At 39.1% G+C, this 16120-nt stretch overlaps 1 protein-coding gene across 1 annotated transcript; it reads left to right on the forward strand.

Annotated features, from left to right (window-relative positions):
• Window positions 1-8646: 8646 nt before the first annotated feature.
• On the forward strand, window positions 8647-15023 carry tmc1 (transmembrane channel-like 1). The gene is made up of 15 exons (XM_072387013.1): window positions 8647-9279; window positions 9396-9486; window positions 9577-9658; window positions 9885-9991; window positions 10086-10184; window positions 10304-10446; window positions 10546-10690; window positions 10785-10979; window positions 13076-13255; window positions 13329-13481; window positions 13866-13994; window positions 14130-14197; window positions 14354-14593; window positions 14676-14801; window positions 14930-15023. Exons 1-15 carry the CDS (start codon window positions 9041-9043, stop codon window positions 15021-15023), a joined length of 2091 nt encoding a protein of 696 aa, XP_072243114.1. The 5' UTR covers window positions 8647-9040.
• Window positions 15024-16120: the final 1097 nt, after the last annotated feature.

Consider the following 16120-nt stretch of genomic DNA (forward strand, 5'->3'; position numbering starts at 1 on the left):
TTAGTAAGAGGAGTGGCGGATGATGTCACGGGTATAACAACGTGTCACCATTGGCTGCCCTCGGAGCCCCCAAGCACCCTTTACAATTCTGCCAGACTGTGGGTTGTGCGCATGCGCAATGTCTAGATTGCGTTATTACACCTCTATTCGTCATCCACCTACAAGGACACGAATCCATTTACTGAGTAATCCACCTAAATGGAGGGCTGAATGAATAAAGGTTTTGAATTAGAAAAAAATGATGATTAAAGGGAAAGCCTCTTTGTGCAAGATTTTTGTGAGAGGGCACTATGTTGTTGGCCCCAACTGCCACATATGTGATCATTTCTATCAGAGGAGCAACACAAATGCAGATTTACAACTTGAGAAATATGGAGCCTGTTTGTTATGGGAGAGCTCTGTGTCATTGGCTGTGCTCCCTCACACATACACATACACACACACACACAGGAGCGTAAACATGTTTTCCAGAAGGTAACAACAAACAAGGTGTAGGGTGGAATATACTGTTAAAGAAAAAAAAAAGAAAATGTCCACAGCCGATTATACTTAAACTAAGCCCAAACTTAACCTTAACCCAAATTTAAAAGATTAAGAATCAAACAGTTTTTAGAAATCAACATGTGTACAGGCCAGAGTCTTTCCTATGGAAAAAATCTTTTCAATCCAAAGGTTTACAGTTCAGTTTAAGATAGATGTGCAAGAGCAAACATGTGAAAAAAAACGCTCACTTGAGATGATGTTGGGAGTGTAAACATGTTTTGTGGGGGCTAAGAAAAGATACTTGCTCAGTAGCATTAAAAGACAAAAGGGTTTTAGGATCAGAAAGTGGTTGTGAAACTGTTGTGTCAGTGTTTTGGGGATTTTTTTAAACATGGGAGGTTGAAATTCTAGTTTTGGTTTCAAACACATTACATCGTTAAGACTGGATCCGCATTCTTACTCTACAGGTAATACAAAACCTATATGCTGTGGTATTGAGGGGAAGGCTTTCCTGCTGTAAAGTAAATAGAATACACTCAATGATATCACAACTGTTAGATCAATGTAGAAAAGACCATGGGCATTTTTTGGTAGCTTGTCAAAAAAGTAATTGAGGAAAAGGGATTGACCATAGGACTTTGGACTTCTGGCTTTGGTATGTCTAAAGCTTTTACTACAACAAGGCTATGGATATATTACTCATGAAACCCAGATCCTAATACTTACCATGTGGCCTTTTTTTGGTTAAGTTTCACCTTAAATTCTGTTTTTATCACTTGGAGGGACCCGAGAGTGTCATCAACTGTCTTTGTGAAAATATGAAAACATGCACTCAGCAGTCAACTGCTGTGTGTTTTGTGTACTGTATAGTTTGCCCTAAGGTTTAACGAGTCTCAACATATTCCCCCACTTTTTCAGCATTACATCACGCATGTCCCCAGGCACTGCAGGCTGTGCTGAGCACCAAACAAACACTTGCGCCTCTGAGGGAACATGCTGTCACCTATCAGCGAGTGGATTCGTGGAAACATGGACGGGTAAGACAGTGTAGGAGCCATAGTTTGCTCAGTTTGTTTCATGCAGAAACTGGACATAGAAGTAAAAGTAAAAGTGAGTGCTGCCATTGGTATTCACCTAACCTTTTCCAGGGGAATCCATTCTGTCTCTGTCTCACACACATGCAGAAGTATTTATATGTATCAGCACAGTGGCTTGCTTACTCAGACAACTCTGCTTTCATGTAATTGGATATATAGACATGGACATTGGACAATTTGTTGATGTTTTTATTCCCTGAAACTAGGAAGTGAATTTTTTTTTTTTTTTGTTTCTTTGACTAACTACTCACAATAAGACAAACATACATGTTTTTTGATTGATTTTGCGGCATATTTTATTAATTAGAAACCTACAGACTCTCCTGGTCACACAGATTAAGACAGTTGAGAAGACTCAGCAGCTGATCATTGATTAACAGCACTACTCAAAAGATAACTGCTGAAAAGCAATCCTTTTTATAGAGTCACTATTACCTCAAGGGCCTGAAAACAAATTATGTTTGGCTTTTCTTTGCAGATTTTCACAAAAACAAGCCATGATGACATTTGCATACAATGTACAGGAAATAAGACACATTTTCTGATTAAGTGTCAGTAATCAAATCTGAGCAGATGAGTTCAATACTGACTCAAAGGTCAACAGTCACAGGAAAGAGGTTTTTATGCAAGGACAGAATTTAACTGTGCTTGTAGAGTCTCATCATGTTGAGTTTCCATGTAAATGATCCTCTGTTTATACACCAAATGCAACAGTTGCACAGTTCCTCTATTGTACAGACATAGGCTCAAAAGCTTGTCATATGTAAGCAAATAAATCACAGGGAAGATGGGGGAGGGCAAGGAAACCTTGTCTGTGTTTTACACTGAGCTCTTTGTGTGTGTGTTGTGTTAACACAGGCCTGCATAGAGCAGAAAAGAAGGAACATGTGTGTGGTTAGTATGTGAAGGTTCGTGGGTTTCAGTGGGGGGGGGGGGCTGAGGAGAGGGTGGGAGGTGTTGAGTATTGAGTATCGTTACCCATCCCCCTCACTGTCATAGCTTGGCCTCTGTATGAGTGAGTTTCTATGATGTAGGTGTTCATACTTTTTTCCCCCCAAGCATGATGGATACACGTGAGAGACTGAAAGTGACAATGTTGCCATGACAACAGATGGCACAATTGACAGCCATCTTTTTGTGTGGAGCATGTGTTGCAATTTGTATGTGTGCATGTGTAAGAGGGTGTGAGGATTATTTATGTGAATCGGGAGTAGCCTGTCTGTAGTCACTAGGCAGATATTGGCCCATCTGACACACATACACAGACCCAAACATGCACAGAGGCACAGCCTGCCTGTGTCTAGCGACACTGTTGATAAAGGGGCTAGTTGTGGAGATGACAGCTTATCCATTTACAAAAGCTGTGTGTGGGGCTCGATAAGCACTGCACCGAAGTTTACAAAAACACTGTTTCAAAACTCAGTTCCCCTGCTTGCTTTGTCTACCATTAATTCCTTTAAAGAGAGCAACAAAGTGTGTGTGTACTTGCTCAAGCAAAGGGAAACACTTCTCATGTAATATCTGATGGATTTTGTGGATCGTGTCCTACTTCTTTGAGAGAAATACTGAATGAAACACAAAATGTAAAAAAAAAGCAATAAAAACAGCAATAACCAGACAGAAAAAGCTCAGATCGGATCAAATAAACACAACCTGCTAACCATTAACTCTTATGCTTGAGCTGCTCAACAACTCCCCCTCACCTCTCATGAATGTGTTTCTTGTTATTTCTGAACAGGGAGGAGTCTTCAGAACTCATACTTTCTATATAAACTTTTCTCGTTATCCCTTTTAATTCTTTTTTGCACACAAGCCTCACATTGTATGTCTGGATAATTGTTGGATATACATGGTGTGTGTCTGCATTTGGGCACACGTGGTTCTTGTAAAAAAATGTTTGGAGGTGCAAATGCACACAGCAATCTGTTCATGACATTTTGAAAAAAATGTGCTGATCTTTCCATTTCCAGGCTGCTCTGTGTGGGTTTGTCCTGTTCCAGCTGATATATGACACTCTGCGAATGACTGCATGACCTGCATGTAGTGATCAGATGCTAACCCCTGCATCTGTGTGTGTGTGAAAGTGAGAGCGTGTACATGTGTGTGCAGCAGATGTCCTGTGTTCTGTTCTGTTCACTGGTCTTTGTTGCTGCTCCCTCGTGCAGACGGGTATAGCCACGTGCTTTTCCGACTGCAGGGACAAGCCATGCCTCCTCCTCTGTAATCTGTCAGCTGCAGCTGCCAAGTCCTGCCCTTAAAAACACCCGTAGTCAGACAGGGCCTGCCTCCCTGCTTGATGACGCTGTCCTTACTCACGCATACTCACCATGCTTTCTTTTTGTCTCTCACTCACACCTACACACTTACTGAGGCTGTGCGGCATTCACCAAGTACAGAATTGAGCAACACACTTACTTTTCAGAAATGTACGCCATCTTCTTGTAACATTTTCACTCTTGCTCTTGATATGATGTTGGTTTATATTTCCTTCCTGAGAGCTCTTTTTTTATTGTGTTCTCTACTAACAATCACCCAGAGACAGGAAGAAAGAATTTAGTGACTGGAAAAACAGGGGAGGGAGACATCCAGCTGTGGAAGGGCTAAGTTTTGAGTTAAAAGCATACAGTATCAACACAGCAGAAACTTCTACAGGAGTATCCAATGGCAATCTGTTTCTCTGTACTCTGTTAAACTGAAAAAAGTCCATCTGAGATGACTGATTTCTTTTTGCAGGAAAAAAAAAACCTGAATGGCATTTAACTACACATTATTCATTGTGTTTTGGTGACATGTATCTATATGCATTTCCTCGGGCAAAAACGTGTTAACAGTAAGTCACACTTGCATTAACCTGCACTCTCTTCTCACCTCCCACTTCTCTCTGACAAAAACAACCCAGGTTTTACCCCCAGGGCCTAAGCTCCCTGCTGCTTTACATTTAATGTCAACAGGCATCTAACCGAGGAGACGTTAATGCCAACAAAGTTCACGGATGTTTTGTTGATGAGCAGAGAAAGAGAAGCAACGTCTTTCATACATGGTGTGTGCATTTTTCTTTTAACCGTTACAGCGCTAAAAAGTACACGACATATAGGAAATAGACTTTCAAAAAGAATCTATTGAAAAGCAGCCACAGCTGCATCAAATGGTTTGCTTTGTTTGATTTCTTTAATAACAACCCCTCTGATAAATACATTTTTCAATGAACGTTTAGAATCTATTTTAAGCAAGGTACAGTCTGGTGGCTTTAGACCTCACGAGACAGGCTTCCACTTAGTCTGTCCTGCTTTTCCTGCCCCTCTGGCCTGCATTAGGTAGGAGGCAGGGAGTCTGGCAGCAAACAGATCATCCGGTACACGCTGCTCTTTTATCACAGCAATGGATTGATGAGTCACTGTCTAACACCTGCACACTGATGACTTCAAATTAATTTACCGTTTCATTAGAGAACAACAAAAGCAGACAAATAGTTCTGTCTGTGTGCACGGACACACTGCTATAATTTCCTACTGTGACACCAATATGCATATCAAATCCTTTTCCGTTCTTCATGATTGCAGGCAGCAAAGTGGCGCTGTGCTTAGCACTCTCGCCTTACAGCACGAGTGGGTTGTATGCTGGTTCAGGCCCTTCTGTGGGGGCTTTCTTCAGTATGCCCTGACAGTCCAAAGACATGCAAAGGTCAATGGGTGATTTTAAATTAGTTTTGTGTGTGATGTTACCTGTCACTTTGTGTTAATCCTGAAATGGACTTCATTCTTACTTTCTTTATGTCCGTTTCTGATTTCCTGGTCGTGGATTTTCCTGTTTCGGCAAAAACTGCTTACAGTGAAGTATATGGATTATCTTGACCAACTGGTTTCTGGAACGATCTGCAAACCAAATTGTCTGCATGACTGAATAGAGCAAGACATATATTTGTATGGCTCAGCTTTTTAAGCACAAATACAATACACTGTGCCCAGTTTCAGTTTAAATGAACTCCTGTTGGTTAATATTTTTCAATAACTTGCACATGATTGAGCCATGTGAAACGATTTAAGCTGTTCTCTATCAATGTTTCCATTTACAGTAAGATCAAGCTAGCAGTTTGTTTAGATGCAACTCTGCTCAAGTGGTCCTGATGACCTATTTTACCAGCCAGTTCAATGACTCCCTCATAACTGAGGCTAACTTTAGCTCTTGCAAACTGATATCTTTCCTACACTTCTTTCCTCCACGACACATAAACTCATTAATAGAAATGTACACAACCGTGCTCACATGTCTGACACTGTCGGGTTCATTCACAAACACACAGACACATGAAGAAAAACAAGTCACATTAAGATGACATTTTTAAAGAAGCAATAGTGTGTCTTCTGGGTGTATTACAAGACTGGAATCAATGTAGAGCAACACCACCACCTACAGGTTAATAAGCACTGAACTCCCCTGTTTTTATCATAATATCTATTATTTTTTATTCATTAATCTATTTAGCTTTTTTTTTTAGAATTGCAAATGGTGACTGTAAGGTTTAGCAAAGGGGTCTGCAGCATGCTTTAAATCCACAAGATGCTTTCTGTTACTGAAAGGTGCAATCTGGATTCTGCAGTTGCAGAAGTTTCAGAAATCTGTACTTAAGATTCTGGTTTATTTTGTGCCACACATAAAAACCTGTGACATGCAAAAAGATACATTTGAATCATAATGACACTAGCAAAGTATTTCCAAGCAGTTTGAAAAAAAAGTGACTTAAAAAAAAGATTTCAGATGTTCTGAAATGGATATTTTTTCTTTATAATGTGCTCAAATTTTTTGAGGAACTTGGGCCTTTCAGATCTTGTTTATGTATGTTTTTTAGTTGAATTTTTTTTTTTAATGACGTGCTGCCTGATGGTGAGAATATCACAGCTATTTAATATTTATTGTTTTTTTTTGGCATCTTTTCATGTTTACAGAGATTCTCTGAGCAGTGAAATCATGAAATGTTTTTGTTGAACACTTTGCAACAGAGTCTTGAAATGCTCCTCATCTTCTGAAAAACCCGACCTGTTTGGGATGCTCCTTATGTACAGCATCATGTCAGTAAGCAGATGCCAGTTCACTTTACTGATACTGATATGTTCTGACATATATTTTCTCTTGTTAACTACATCAATTTTGTTTATCTGTTTATTTTTTTCTATACCCGTAACACAGCCTTTTTGAGTGTGTTGATGGCTGACAAGTGTAAGAATCTCGAAAATTAGAAAGATATTTCCACGATAATAAAGCGTGACATAACCATAGCCATTTTGGTCAAATTATCAAATTGTTGATCCAGAAGTCATTCAGCTACAAACACAAGGTGAAAGTGATTTTTTTTCATAGTCACTTCTCATTGAACCCTGGTCATCTATTTTGATACAATGAAAACAATCGTACAAAGAGTCCTGATTGTCACTTTGGCCTGCTACCCACATACTTAGAAGTGCACATCCACACACACTTGTAATCTTTCACAAATGCACACACAGCCGCATAAAGGCAGTCATAACTGTTTTGAATAATTGATTGTTTGTGAAATTGCGTAGCTCTAGGGTTTCCAGGCTATCATTGTCCCTGTTTCGGGTCGATGGGTGGCGAGGAAAAAGTAAACTTCTCATGCAAGGTACACATCATGCACCAGCCCTTCAACACACATGCACACACACTCTTCATTTTCATGGCAGGCACATAGACTTGGATAAGGTGCATCCTTACCTGAGATGCAGAAAATACAGGAGCAGCGAGTCCACTGAAACCCTGCAGCTCATTCATTCCCAGGTCGCATCACCTTTGGTTGGCGAGGCCACTTTTCTGGGAGATACAAGACAATGAGAGGAAGATGCCTCGAAACAGTCTGATCGCCTCTGAGGATGACAGTAAGGCCATGACCATGTTTATATTTCTTCCACAAAATTGCTGCTCTGCTTCATACATTATGTTATGTATTGCAGGAGTTTGATAAAAAAAAAGGGGAGACTGAATCTCTTTAAATTTCTCTTTTAGTTTTGTTTATGTCAACATGTTCATGAGATAATATATTGATACCGGTGAATGTTAATAATTTACACCAAGTAAGACCTTTTGCTTAGTCTCTGTGATGTTGTTGTGATGAATGATTTGAACCTTTTTTTGGTTGGACATACAATTATTTCCAGAGGATTAGTGGTTAAATTAAAGACAAATATTTTCACTTCACACATTGTCTGCTACCCACTCTCCTGTATTTTTGGGAGCTGGCCCTTGGCCCTTAGCTGTCCTTGTGGGCTTGGCCACCCTGTCTCCCTTCATTAGGCCATTGTTTGTGTCTTTTGTGCTCCTCTGCTGCACCCGGTCGTAATGACCCGCATGCTGCCCACTCCGGTTACACTAAGGACACACATCAAAAGGTTTACTACATAAATATCTGTTCAGCCTGTCAGTGGCCCTCTTTGTTTTCTTCTTTATCCCTCTTTAGAGCAGTATAATAGTGCCAGGTGCACAATAAGGTAAGTTTGGCTCAATCAGTGAAAGGGTTCAGTGTGGCATTGTAGCTTTAAAGCAAGGGCTGGATTTATAAAGCTGAGGTCACTAAAGGAGCAAGAGGTTGTTTATGTTCTATTGACATTTTTACACAGTTGTATATCTAAATTTAATTGGTACTATTGGTTTATAGTACTTTAGATGCAGGAATTGTTTGTTTTGGCCAGATACCCCCCCCTCCATTACTCTATACTACAACCATTTCCACAGGTTATAACAGGATTATGACACCTACAGTTTATGAGTGGCAGTAACAAACTCCACACTACTGTAAGAAAACTGGGTGGTTCTGGGTTTATAGTTTATAATTTATCAGCAAGGAGATGTAAAATGACCGTGAAGAGCAACGATTTGAGTAAATAATATCTGTTTGTTTGTGCTAATGGTTCTACTGAAGGAAAACAAAATATATTTTTCAACAAAAGGTTACGAAGATTTCCAAGTGGGACATCAGAGGGAAAGCCACTGCGGAAAAAGAAGAGACGCACATAGAGAAAGGAAGAAAACGAAAGGTGATGGGGGCAGAAAGAAAGCATCTAGATCAGTAGAAGGAGAAGAGGAATCCCAGACCAGATCTGAGAAAAAAGAGAGAAGCAGGAAAAGAAGAGCAAAAAATGACCAAGACACAAAAGAAAGAGAAATGAATGAGGGGGAACATACTCAGACAACAAGGGACAAGATGGTAAAAACAAAGAAGAATGTCAAAAATGAGAAAACAAGAAAGATCAAAGATGACAAAGAGAAAGTTGCTGAAGAAAGAAATGAAAGGGGACAAAAGAAACATGAAAGTGCCAAAAAAGGGAGGAAGAAAGAGAATGCAAGTAAATATAAAGTCAAAGAGAAAGCACAGGAGGTGAAGAGGACAAAGCACAAAAAGGTTGTCAAAACAAGGTAAGGTATTCAATGACATGTAGTTTCTGTAGTTTCCTATGGAAAATGTCTCATCAATTCACCAACATTGCAGTCTTCAATGCCTCAGTTCAGAACAGGACACTAGTGAGGAAGATGAAAACGAAGATGAGGACAATGAGGATGAGGAGGTGAAGCCAGAGTGCCTGTCCCCGGAGGAGCTGGAGAAGCTGAAGGAGGCAGTGGACGAGAGGAAGAAACTGATCCTAAGTCTGAGGGGAAAACCCTGGCCAATGAAAAAGAAACTTGTCACTTTACGGTACTTTAATTTATTACTGGAAAAAAACAAAAAACAGAATGACCAGATTTCAATTTTCATCTGCCATTCAAGGTTTCATCTGGTGACATTTTAACAGAATATGTACCTTCTTATAGAGAGTCTCAGGAGTTTGTGGAGAAATATGAAGGCGCTCTGGGAAAAGGGAAAGGCAGAAAACTTTATGCATACAAGGTCATGATGACCAAGGCAAGTACACAGTGATTTTCACTTATTCTTATTACTGTATCTAAGTGATGCAAATAAATATACATTTTTAAAGAAAATGTATGTCATTAGAGGTGGATGAAGTTTCAGCGAGACTTTGAAAACTTCAAAACTGCTTGCATTCCGTGGGAGATGAAAATAAAAGAGATTGAAAGTAAGCTTGCTTTATGATTTAATCCCAAACAATCGTCCTTCATAGTCTCAACTTTTCTGTCTACTTTTCATAGCTTATGTTTTCTAAGACTAAAAGAGCAGTCTTTGAGTGGAAATTATGTTTTTTTTTTATGTTTTACATATATTTTATGTTGTGCAAAGACCAGACCTCAGCTTTGCTCTCCTTAAAAGTGATCCTTGTCATTTCTATTCCCCTTGCCACTCAGGTCATTTCGGCTCCTCTGTTGCCTCATACTTCATCTTCCTGAGATGGATGTACGGCATCAACATGATCTTGTTTGGTCTGACCTTTGGCCTGGTCATGGTACCAGAGGTATAGCACCTTCTGTATCTTAGCCATAGTAACATTTGAGGAGAGGATTTTTTTCACAATAAGGCTTCTTCTCTACCTTGATTATTGCTAACAGGCATTAATGGGTCGGCCTTACGGCAGCACCCCAAGAAAGACTGTCCCTAGAGCCGAGGAGGCCAGTGCTATGGACTTTGCTGTTTTATGGGACTTTGGGGTCAGTTATTAGCGCACAAATCCATGCTCATCTCAAATTTAGCATTCTATGTGCATTGCCAGTTTTTAAAAGTTTTGCATCCCAGAGTTTAGAAAATAAATTAAATCTTGTATCCACAGGGTTACGCTCAGTATTCAGTCCTCTTCTATGGTTACTACAACAACCAGCGTGCCATTGGCTGGCTCAAGTTCCGTATGCCTCTGTCATACTTCCTAGTTGGGGTGGGCACAGTGGCTTATAGCTACATGGTTGTAATAAGAACGTACGTTTTTTATGCATATAAGCAATTAAGGCATCTCTTTAATGAGCAAAATGAGAGTAGTACTGAGTTTAATGAGAGTGCATTTATTTGTGAATGTAGGATGGCCCGTAATGCAAATGAGTCAGGGATCGGAGATGATAACAGCTTCAACTTCAGCTGGAAGATGTTCACCAGCTGGGATTATCTGATAGGAAATCCAGAAACTGCCGATAACAAGTTTGCCTCCATCACTACCAGCTTCAAGGTAATTGCTGCTGATTTATGGATTTTCAGTTTAGAGACTGCTGTAAAAGTAAATTCCATTTAGCAGCACCATATCCTTTCTGAAACATCACCAGGAGGCCATCTTGGAGGAGCAGGAGAGCCATAAGGACGACAATATCCACCTGACTCGTTTTCTGCGGGTACTGGCAAACTTCCTGGTCTTGTGCTGCTTAGCAGGAAGTGGATACCTCATCTACTTTGTAGTGCGGCGCTCCCAGAAGTTTGCCCTGGATGGTCTGGAGAATCACACCTGGTGGGAAAGGAATGAGGTAGAAACAGACAGACAGGCAATTTTATTTATACAGCACAATTTATGACATGTAAACCCAATGTGCTGAACATAGAAAGACAAAGTATGACAAAACCAGCAACAGTTAATTAATTCATATAGACATAGATAAACATAAGCATACATTTACAGCCCCAGACATGGACACATATATACATACACTAACACACTTATATGCAAGCATACACAAACTTAATGTTAAAACTAACATGACTTAAAACAATCATAACAGCATACATAAGAGCATTTCTCAGGAAAATCCAGCAGGTGGTTTGTTCCAGAGCTCTGGACCGCAGTAACCAAAGGCACCCTCTGCAGATTTGTATTTAATTCTGGAAACACCTAAAATATCTGCATCTGATTGAGAGACCTGATTGAGTTATACACAATGAGGAAGTCACAGATGCAAAAGGCCAAACTGTTAAGTGCTTTATGAATTGGTGATTGTAAAGGTGAGTCTGTACTGAGTGTGAAGCTTGTGGAGGGACTCTAGTACTGGAGTAATGTTTCCACGTTTGAGTAGAATTCTTGAAGCTGCATTTTGAATTAACTGAAGTGGTCCTACAAATAAAGGTTTACCGTGGGTCAAAACTGAGAGTAGTGTCCAAAATAATGCCAAGGCTTCACTGTGATCCCTGCTCACTGAGAGAAACAGTGGAAACAGGCATGAACAGATTTTCTGCCTTTGAGTATTTGTACCAAAAACAAGAACTTTAGCTTTGCCTCCATTCAGCTGTAAAAAGTTTATTGATATTCAACATTTAATACCATTGATACTTTTTAAACAGTTTTTCTATTACTTATATTATGGTCACTTTACATTACAATACTTTTTATATCACGTCACTTCTTTTCCTCAGTATTTGTTTTTGCACATTGTCTGTTTGCAGGTTGATTGTTTTCTTGTTTATTGTGTAGGTTACAGATAGTTCTTTGTGTTTTTTGTGTTCCTGCCCTTTTTACTTTAATTCTATAGTGTATACAACACTTTCTTTTATGCTTCTGTAACAAGTAAATTTCCCTGTGTGGGATGAGTAAAGTATAAATCTAATCTATTTACAAGACTTGTCAAAATAAGGAAAAGTCTACCGTGTTCAGAAATCCTTCAGCACCAGTGCACAAATAATTTAGAGACAAGATCTTCCTGAATGAATTTACTATTTAGACATCTATAATGTGTGGTATTTGATATTTAAACAGTAGCAAAAGTACAGATGTAGCCAATATCTCCCTATTTTTTGCATTTCCATGTCGACTGGCATGTTAAAGCACCTTAGCAGGATATTTTTTAGATTATTACTTGTACTTGTTAAATATTTGTTTTGGCTCAGTTACGATAAATGGCCCATTAAGCCATGATAGTTGGCCAGATTGCACAGTAAAGGGTCACTAGAACTAAGTCACCTTTATTGAATGCAGTCATGTTTAATGTAACCATTGCACCTGTGTTTTTCCTGCTATGAGAAGCCAAAATGCTTGCTGTGGAAGTCCTGGCCGTCACATAAATAGTTGATAATTAGATCAGTTGCTCTGAAAGTTATGTAGCTTTGATGTACATTTTACCATATCACCATTTGGTAAAGCTTTTTAAAAGATGTGGGAAACTCCTTAACCTATACATTGTGGAAGAGTATAATCATTTTGTGTATGCCTTTTTCACTTTTTCAAGGTGAAGACTACATGGTAAAAATACAAATCAAATTTCGTACACAGCTTTTATTTTTAACTCTTAAGAGTGTTGCAATATCTTGCAAATGAGCAGTACAAAATCATTAACTGAGGTTATTTTTACCCAAACCTAAAAACTTGTGGTCTGCCAGATCTTTAGGTGAATTTAGTAACAGGAAAACACATTCACCAGCTGAGCAATGAAAACTACTTTCCTTTTTGTCACATTTAGATGACACCTAAAATGAGTCAGCTTTTAGTTAACACCTACTTCACAGTTTGTATGAACTCTCTGGTTATCCAGAGATGTAGAGATACATTTGCCACCACATACATGGTCATACATAGGCCATATACTAAAAGTATTCATGAAATCCCAGGTGTCTTTAAGGCTTTTTCATTTCTCAGGTGAACATGGTCATGTCATTATTGGGAATGTTCTGCCCCATGCTGTTCGACGTCATCAGCACCCTGGAGAACTACCACCCTCGAGTCGCCCTGCAGTGGCAACTGGGTCGAATATTTGCCCTCTTTTTGGGAAACCTCTACACCTTCATCATTGCACTGATGGATGAGATCAACCTTAAAGTGAGAACCTATGCACATAGATGCGCGAGACTGCATCATCACACTATGATTAATGTAAACGTGTCTGCCTCAGAGAGAAGAGGAAAAAATTGTAAAGTATAATATAACCACGTGGGAAGCCAGTTTCTACAATGGCACAGTATTGGAAAACTATACTGCTCCACCCACCACTATCCACCCTGCTGATGTGCCCAGAGGGCCGTGCTGGGAGACCATGGTGGGGCAGGTCAGTGCACATGGGTGTGTTTAAACTATTATGCAACCGTGTGATGCAATTGTTGTTACAGCTTGTGGCTACAAAAGAGGTCAATATTACATTGAAATAGAGCACCTTATTAGTAATTCATGAGAACAGATGTTGAAACAGAAAAGAGAAAACATTGTTTTTATTTGCAGTCACATATTGTTTTAAACATAGTACAGTATTATGAAGTTTCATATACTATTTGCTCATAGAAACTTCAGAAATTTCAGGTCCTGCCTTGTCCAAGGTGATATAGATAAGTAAAGTATGAAATACAATATAGGCTATATTGTATTTCATACTTTATTCATTTTGCTATATTATATAGCAATATTACATTATACATGAATGTTTCAACCTTTGCAGGAGTTTGTCCGGCTGATCATATCTGATACTATGACAACTTACATCACGCTGCTGATTGGTGATTTTCTGAGAGCTGTGCTTGTTCGCTTTCTTAATCATTGTTGGTGCTGGGACCTTGAGGCTGGATTTGTGAGTTGCTATTTTAATAACCTCCTAAACATACACTGAAAATGTGAATGTTTCCCTGAAGGTGATTTCCAGTGATGATTTTTAAAAATAATGGCAACAGAACTACCATTTTGTTTTCTGCGACACTTTGAAAAGCCATCCTATTCCGAATTTGATGTCAGTGGAAACGTCCTGGGCCTTATCTTCAATCAAGGAATGATATGGTATGAATACCACATTAGTGCATATTTAAATCAGTTGGATCTGGAAGCATCTTTTCTTTTCTATTTTTTAATCACAACCAGCAGAGCTGTTGTGTAATGACAAACACGATAAGCAATGATAAATGACACATAGTAATGTCCAACCTTTCCTTTCAGGATGGGTGCTTTCTATGCCCCCTGCCTGCCTGCCCTAAATGTGCTGAGGCTCCATGTGTCCATGTACCTGCAGTGCTGGGCTGTGATGTGCTGTAATGTGCCTCAGGAAAGGGTCTTCAAAGCCTCAGGCTCCAACAACTTCTACATGGCCATGCTGCTGGTCATCCTGTTTCTGTCCACACTGCCTGCTATCTACACCATTGTCTCCATTCCCCCTTCATTTGACTGCGGACCATTCAGGTATTGATGCAAATTTAAGGGATCTAGTCTATAGAATATGATTAGTTGTGTTTTCGTTGCAATTACCACCTTCTCTCCACAGTGGTAAGAACCGCATGTTTGACGTGATCCATGAGACATTGGAGTCTGATTTTCCTGCCTGGTTTGGTAAAGTGTTCAGCTATGCCTCCAACCCTGGGCTGGTGCTACCCTTCATACTGCTTATGGTGTGAGTCAACAGCAGACCATGTGGATATATCATATTTGTAACAAAATAGATATAATTCAGTATGTTATCATACGTTATTTTTAGTGGAAAAGATTAAGGAACTAATCATTCCTTCTTTTATCTTTCAGACTGGCCATTTATTACCTGCAATCCACATCCAAAAGCTACAAAGAAGCTAATGTGGAATTGAAGAAAAAACTACAAACGGTAAACCAAAATTAGACTTTGTTTTTCCTCTTATATGCCATTGGTAGCTTTTTGTGGATTTTGAACGTATTTGAATGGATATAGTTTTCACACAGAAATTGTGAGGATACCAGTAGATAGATTCTACCATGGTCCAAGTCCAAAAATTTTCAAGCATCAATGTGACCACTTTGTCACAATATTTAATACTGATGTCTTATCTGTGTTAAGAATTAATTTGAACTTAGCAATGATAAGACTTTCAGTGTGCAGGTGCATACATAGACTACCTGTGATCAGTCCAGCAGAGAGCAGCAGAGTAAAAGTTTGCAGAAACTTGTTCACATACTATATATAACCAAATGTATTCAAAAGAGCGGAAGCTGAATAGAAAAATGTATTGTACAGTTGTAACTTTGTACTCTGACTGAACTGAATATTATGATGTTTTAATTTTTTCAAGCAAAATGAGGAAAACAAAAAGAAGAATAAACGAGCAGCACTTAAAGCTCAAATGGATCTGGAGGAGGCCAGAAAAGCTTCACAGGTGACAGAATGCCACAAGAACAACAATGCTTCCTTCCAAAGTGAAGAGGGTGAGTCTTAAGAGCTCTAAGTTGTAACTGCATAAAAACACATAATTACCAAGAAGAACAATGAGAGAGAGAGGATGGAATTACTACTGCAATTCACCTTTTCAAAACCTGAATGTAAGTACAAAGTACAGGGATGTATTCAGTTGATTGTGGCCTTCTGATCAAATAAGAAGGCCACAAATAAATTATATTCTTTACATCAGTTTTAGGTTGAGTTGATTTTATATTTCTTTTGATATTTCCCCAAAATTGTTGTTTTCTTTTTAGCTCCATCAATTTATTCCCTAATAATTTGTTCAACTTATTTCATACTTTGTGTTTCTTGCGTCTCTCCTCATGCAACCTTTTCATTTTAGGTTGTTGGCTTTCAGGCTGTAGTTGCTGTTTTGAAGTGATGCTACAGCAGATTGTAATGCAGAAAATCAGTAATATGTGGCAGTTGTCTCTACGGTGAAAACTCTGCATCCAGATATCTTTTTTTTTCAGTACCTTCATGGTTACACACAGACACAGCCAGTGTAAAGCTATTTTTGTTCA

This window comes from Leuresthes tenuis, unplaced genomic scaffold, assembly GCF_036924035.1.
Source record: "Leuresthes tenuis unplaced genomic scaffold, fLeuTen1.0.hap1 SCAF_6, whole genome shotgun sequence".
Classification (NCBI taxonomy): Eukaryota; Metazoa; Chordata; class Actinopteri; order Atheriniformes; family Atherinopsidae; genus Leuresthes; species Leuresthes tenuis.

What these genes read in the sequence shown, in the direction of transcription:
- tmc1 (XM_072387013.1), top strand. Translation starts at nt 9,041, where the DNA reads ATGGAAAATGTCTCATCAATTCACCAACATTGCAGTCTTCAATGCCTC. An exon ending in TGGATGAGATCAACCTTAAA is followed by an intron (nt 13,256 to 13,328) that starts GTGAGAACCTAT and finishes TGTCTGCCTCAG; the next exon opens with AGAGAAGAGGAAAAAATTGT. An exon ending in GGGAGACCATGGTGGGGCAG is followed by an intron (nt 13,482 to 13,865) that starts GTCAGTGCACAT and finishes CAACCTTTGCAG; the next exon opens with GAGTTTGTCCGGCTGATCAT.